Source organism: Haplochromis burtoni, unplaced genomic scaffold (genome assembly GCF_018398535.1).
Source record: "Haplochromis burtoni strain Fernald_Lab_line unplaced genomic scaffold, NCSU_Asbu1 Contig_237, whole genome shotgun sequence".
NCBI classification, from domain to species: Eukaryota; Metazoa; Chordata; class Actinopteri; order Cichliformes; family Cichlidae; genus Haplochromis; species Haplochromis burtoni.
The window spans coordinates 11,918-17,246 of NW_024582598.1; the positions used below are offsets into that span (position 1 = coordinate 11,918).

Here is a 5,329-nt window from a genome sequence, read left to right on the forward strand (position 1 = left end):
ACATTCAGGATGCTTTATTTTTCAGAGTTCGTATGTCTATGTGTTCGATGGCCTGCCTCGTTTTCTGGGTAACGGAGTCGTACATTCTGATCACAATCTAATTGGAGCATTTTGTGGCACCACGAGGACTCAGCCTATCACAGTGGAGGCCACCTCAGGTTTATCTTTAACTCATTGATTAATAAATACACAGTTTAGACTGCAAAACCAGTTTACATATACACAATCACTCAGCATCGTATAAGCGTCTCTTCTACCTCCAGGTGTGATCTCAGTCTACTTTGAAGCCAACGTCACTTCAGACAGACCTCAAGGCTTCAATGCATCTTTCTGGGTACGACGGTGTCAGCAGAGCTCTGATGAGGATGAAGACGGATCTGTATGTCCAGGTGGAGCCCAGTGCCAGGGTGGGCTCTGCCAGTGCCCTCAGGGATATGGGGGACCACACTGTGACCGGCTAGTGTGCCCACAGGATTGTGGAATAGCAGAAGGAAGAGGAACTTGTAATATAGTAAGAGCTGTGAACTTTTTTTTTTTTAAGTTTGCTTTTCTTAAATTTCCAAGTGTCTCTTTTGTCAAAAGTAAAACTTAATTAAATATACTGTGACATTTTTTATTTAGTGCCTTTGTAACGCTCATAAAAACATATTTCTAGTTGTGTACTTGATAATTTTGATGTTTTTGTTTTTTTTGTTAACTTTCTTTTGTTTGTTTGTTTGGTTGGTTTTTGAGGGTTTTTTTGTTTAGGAAATCAGTTTTAAAAAAAATTATCAAATAAAACACAGAACATTAACCAGCATAACTCTGTTTGTCTTAGTCTCTGGGAGTGTGCGTGTGCTCAGAGAGCTGGGTTGGGTCAGACTGCTCTATTCCTCGAGACTTCAACAGCTTGGTGTGGGAAACCTTACTGGACACACAGATGACTGTGGTAAGGACCAAAGAAAAACGAACGAGAACAATACTGAAGTGTGCATGGCTGACACAACGCAGCACACACAAATAAACATTGTGCTTTCCCCCCAACAGAACCAGGCCCACAGGTTCCTCCACAGGATGGGACACTCTCTGGTGTCTGGACCACAGGGCAACCTCTGGATGTATGGAGGGCTTTCTCTGACAGAAGGAATTCTGGGAAATGTCTATAGGTAAGAAAGTGCAACAACAGTCTATAAATGCTTAGACAAAGAGCTTGTAAGAATCAATTTTAAGTAGTATTCATGTTTCAGGTTGGGGCACATGTGACTCAGGAGCTAAAGTAGGTTGTCTATTAGAAGGTGAGAGGTTTGATACCTGGCTACTCTAGTCTTCATGTCAAAGTATCTTTGGGTAAAATACTGAAGCCCAAGTTGCACTTGATGAATCTATCAGAGTGAATGTGTATGAATGCTAAGTTATATGCACTCAAATGCATGTGTGTTTGTATAGGTGAATGGGTATGGTAGTAGAAATACATTTGGAGTGCTCAGAGTAGAAAAATGCCAATCAGGCAACAAGCCCATCCATTTGTGAAAACTACTGAAAACCTTCTGTCTTATTACTGTGAAAGTGTCATGTGTTTAACTCCTTGAAGAAGTTTGTTCATATTTGGGACAAACCTTTGTTCAACTTTGGATCCGAATAAGTTACATTTTGATTTTGGTTTTATGGAATTGGTAACACGAATGTTGAATCTTGAAATGCATTGCTTTCTTTGCAGCAGCATCTTAAACATTTTGAACTATAATCTTCAACATTTTAAACTATGACAATCACCTTTATTGGCATAATAATAATATTCTGAGACTGTAGCATAGGAACAATAAAACTTACATAACCCTGTTGCATATATCTTGGCGTAGGCATCCAGCAACAAGTTGGTTAGGTAATCTCACAGTCACATAGTGCAGTGTTGCCTCTGTATGTGTGTAATAATTCCTTCTGGTTGGTTTAGATATTCTGTGTTGGAACGTCGTTGGACACAAATGTTGACAAGCTCTGTGGAAGAAGGGTCGATGCCAAACCCTCGCTACCATCACGCCTCTGCAATGCTGAGTCATGAGTCTGGCGCTGGAGCCAATCATAACTTTATGTTGGTAGTAGGCGGGGTCACACAAGATGGCGTTTCCATGGATACCTGGACTCTCAATCTCAGCAGTTTAGTCTGGAGAGAGCACAAGGTTGGTATCTGACTTGATATGGAAATAAAGAATATGTGAAAAATCTTTTTTTTTTCTTTAACGAATTAATTTTGTTCTGCTGACAGAGCACAGTGCTTCCTCCAGTGGCAGGTCACACTTTAACTGTACGGCGAGACTGCTCTGTGCTGTTGATTGGCGGTTACTCTCCTGAAAATGGTTTCAATCACCATTTACTTGAGTTCAACCCTCAGTCTGGAAACTGGACCATTGCCCCCCACACTGGCACACCACCTACAGGTTTTTGAAGCCTTTCATAATGTCAATAACTCACTGATGCACCGCTTATTGTTATAACAATACAGAATCACATTGTGAAAATGCTTTTTAAAAAGAAACAAATATAGCTCTAAACACTCTTTTCATTGCACATAAACCTATTTTACTTGCTTTGTTCTTGAATCAGGTTTGTATGGCCACACGGCAGTCTACCATGAACAGACTGATTCCATCTATGTCTTTGGAGGCTACCGCTTTCACGTGGAAAGTGTAGAGCCATCTGCTGAGCTCTACAGCCTGTATTACCCCAACCTCACCTGGTCTTTGCTGGCCACCTCTCAGGGTATTAAGGTAAGAAGTTGGAAAATCCAAGCAGTTGACATCCATCCATCCACTTTAGAAAGATAACTTCTGGATTCCTGCTGTGTCATCTCTCTCCTGTGTAGCCCCTGTCCCGTTTCTTCCATGCTGCTGCACTGATTAAAGACACTATGGTGATTGTGGGCGGCAGGACAGAAGCAGAAGACTACAGTAACTCTGTCTCTCTGTACCAGATCAACTGTAACACCTGGATACAACCAGGTAACTATACATTTCTAGCTGCAGGTTAATTTGTAAATCATAAAACATCATAGGCTAATCTCTTCTCGTGTTTTTGTTTTAGTGTCAGCTGTTGGAGATCCGGTTAATGGTTCGGTGTCCCTTGCTATGACGAGCTGGGGCGGTCGTCTCTTCCTGTCAGGAGGCTTCAATGGCGTCACCCTTGGCAGACTCCTAACCCTGTCTGTGCCCTCTGACCCCTGCGCCCTTCTTCCCACACCAGAGGCTTGCAACACCACCACAGGCAGCTGCATATGGTGTAGAGGGAGCTGTGCTTCTTCTGACACTGCTGAGAGGTAACACGTTGTTTGACAGCAACTCTGAGCTTGAAGTTATGTGCAGCTATGAAATAAAATGCATATGACATTCACTTCTGTTCCTTGTTCTCCATCAGAATGGGATGCTTCACTGGACAGTCTCCCTGTTCTCCAACCCCTCGTGAGCCAGACCAGTGTCGCAGACTCAAGACATGCAGTGAATGCCTTGCACGACACCCTAAAACATTTTCCAGTCAATCCCAGGTAACATGTAATGCCCCTTCTCAAACACAGTTAATCACTCAAAGAGAGACCGTTACTGTGAACTAAAGTCTGTTCTTAATAAATTCCCAGCCTGTTTTACAGTGTAAGTGGTGCACAAATTGTCCAGAGGGGGCTTGTATCAGCAGCTCTCTCAGCTGCACAGCTGTACATGACTGTCGAATCAACCAGAGAGAGATCTTCCTGTCCAGCAACTGCACTGAGACTAGCTGTGAGGCTTCTGACTGCCCCAAGTGTACAGCTTCTGGAAAATGCATGTGGACTCGCCAGTTCAAACGCACAGGTACCCAGGTTCAGATGATGTGTTGGTGTTACAGAAAATGAATTTTATGATTAATAAATATTTTCCAATAAGAAATGTTGACCCCCTTCTCTTTTTCTCTTTTCCCCTCTCCTCCAGGCGAAACGAGGCGCATCTTGAGTGTGAATCCCACTTATGACTGGACATGTTTCAGCTACGCTCTGCTCAACGTCTCACCCATGCAGGTGGAGTCATCCCCTCCTCTGCCGTGCCCTCCGCCATGCCACAGTCTCCATAACTGCAGCCTTTGTCTGAGCTCCAATGGCTCTGATGGGGGCTGGCAGCACTGTGTGTGGAGCATGGCCCTGCAGCGGGTAAGATTGTCGTCATCATCATAAGATCACGTCACAATATCACAGCTATAGCAATGCAATTAAAGAATAACTTAAAAAAGAGCTACTTCAACAACCTCTAACAAAGCTCAATATGCAAGAAAATAGTTCCAACTGAAGGTGGAAACGACCAGTTGAAGCAAAAAAAACCACTAACAAGTGCAAACAGGATGTGAAGGAGGCAATATTAGCGATCGGTGTTGTGCTGTCAATGTGTGAAAGAACCGCTCTACCCAGTGTCGCCGTAGCACTCACTAATTTCACTGCAGGTTGTACATGACAGAAAGACCAAACAGTGGATGTAGTTGTCTTTTATTTGGCTAAAGATATGATGCAATACAGATTGTGGTGAAAGGGGCTTTGACCAGCTGGTTAAGACTTTACTCAAGAAATGATATCCCAGGTAGAAAACATTTTTCAGTTTCTCATGTAACAAAGTAGTGGTTTACATGTTCTCCTAACAAGTAGCAGATCTCTATCCCAGTTCTGGGTGGATAGTTTTATGGTTGCATCAGGAAGAGTGTCTAATGTAAAAAATCTACCAGATCAAACATGATGAGCCACTGTGGCGACTCCTTGTAAGTGAGGGAGCAGTTGAAATTAGCTCTGATAATGCATTATTTAACAGTAGCTAAGCTAAATTTTTGTGCTTAGGTTTGACTTTACTCTCACTGGATGTGGTGCTGTGTCACTACTATTGCACTGTGTTGCTGCTACCGCTGGCACCTTGTTTTATTAGATTGCTAAGGTTAGCATCAGTGATAGTAGCTCATTGGAAGGAAGGATAGAAAATGCAGTTCATCTACTTACACTTATAAATGTTGCTGTGCGGAACCATCATTAAAATGTTCCTATATTTTTTTATGTTGTAGTGTTATCATTAAAACATATGTTTTCTGAAAATATTGTGACATAACTTTGAGGCCGTATCACCCACCCCTGATTGGAATGTTGGACTTTAACTTAATTTATTTTCTTTTTAATTTAACTGAGCAAATCTCTTTCCCCTTCCTGTAGTGCATGAGCCCATCTTTTGTGCCCCTCCGGTGTGAGGCAGGCCAGTGCGGTCGACTGCTTTCTAGGGGAGACTCCTGCTCTCCCCAGTGCTCCCAGCTCACTCAGTGCTCCCAGTGCATTGCTAGGCCTCAGTGTGGTTGGTGTTCT

At 42.8% G+C, this 5,329-nt stretch overlaps 1 protein-coding gene across 1 annotated transcript in view; it reads left to right on the forward strand.

Moving 5' to 3' along the window:
- The window catches only part of LOC102290141 (multiple epidermal growth factor-like domains protein 8), a 9,854-nt gene continuing 4,525 nt past the window's right edge, over positions 1 to 5,329 (forward strand). Inside the window, exons 1-13 of the mRNA XM_042226982.1 lie at positions 1 to 158; positions 264 to 511; positions 818 to 928; positions 1,027 to 1,145; positions 1,931 to 2,156; positions 2,243 to 2,414; positions 2,581 to 2,744; positions 2,840 to 2,975; positions 3,058 to 3,289; positions 3,388 to 3,514; positions 3,605 to 3,815; positions 3,933 to 4,147; positions 5,183 to 5,318. Of these exons, the coding sequence (XP_042082916.1) occupies positions 920 to 928; positions 1,027 to 1,145; positions 1,931 to 2,156; positions 2,243 to 2,414; positions 2,581 to 2,744; positions 2,840 to 2,975; positions 3,058 to 3,289; positions 3,388 to 3,514; positions 3,605 to 3,815; positions 3,933 to 4,147; positions 5,183 to 5,318 (1,747 nt within the window). The 5' untranslated portion in view covers positions 1 to 158; positions 264 to 511; positions 818 to 919. The remainder of the gene's footprint in view (positions 159 to 263; positions 512 to 817; positions 929 to 1,026; positions 1,146 to 1,930; positions 2,157 to 2,242; positions 2,415 to 2,580; positions 2,745 to 2,839; positions 2,976 to 3,057; positions 3,290 to 3,387; positions 3,515 to 3,604; positions 3,816 to 3,932; positions 4,148 to 5,182; positions 5,319 to 5,329) is intronic.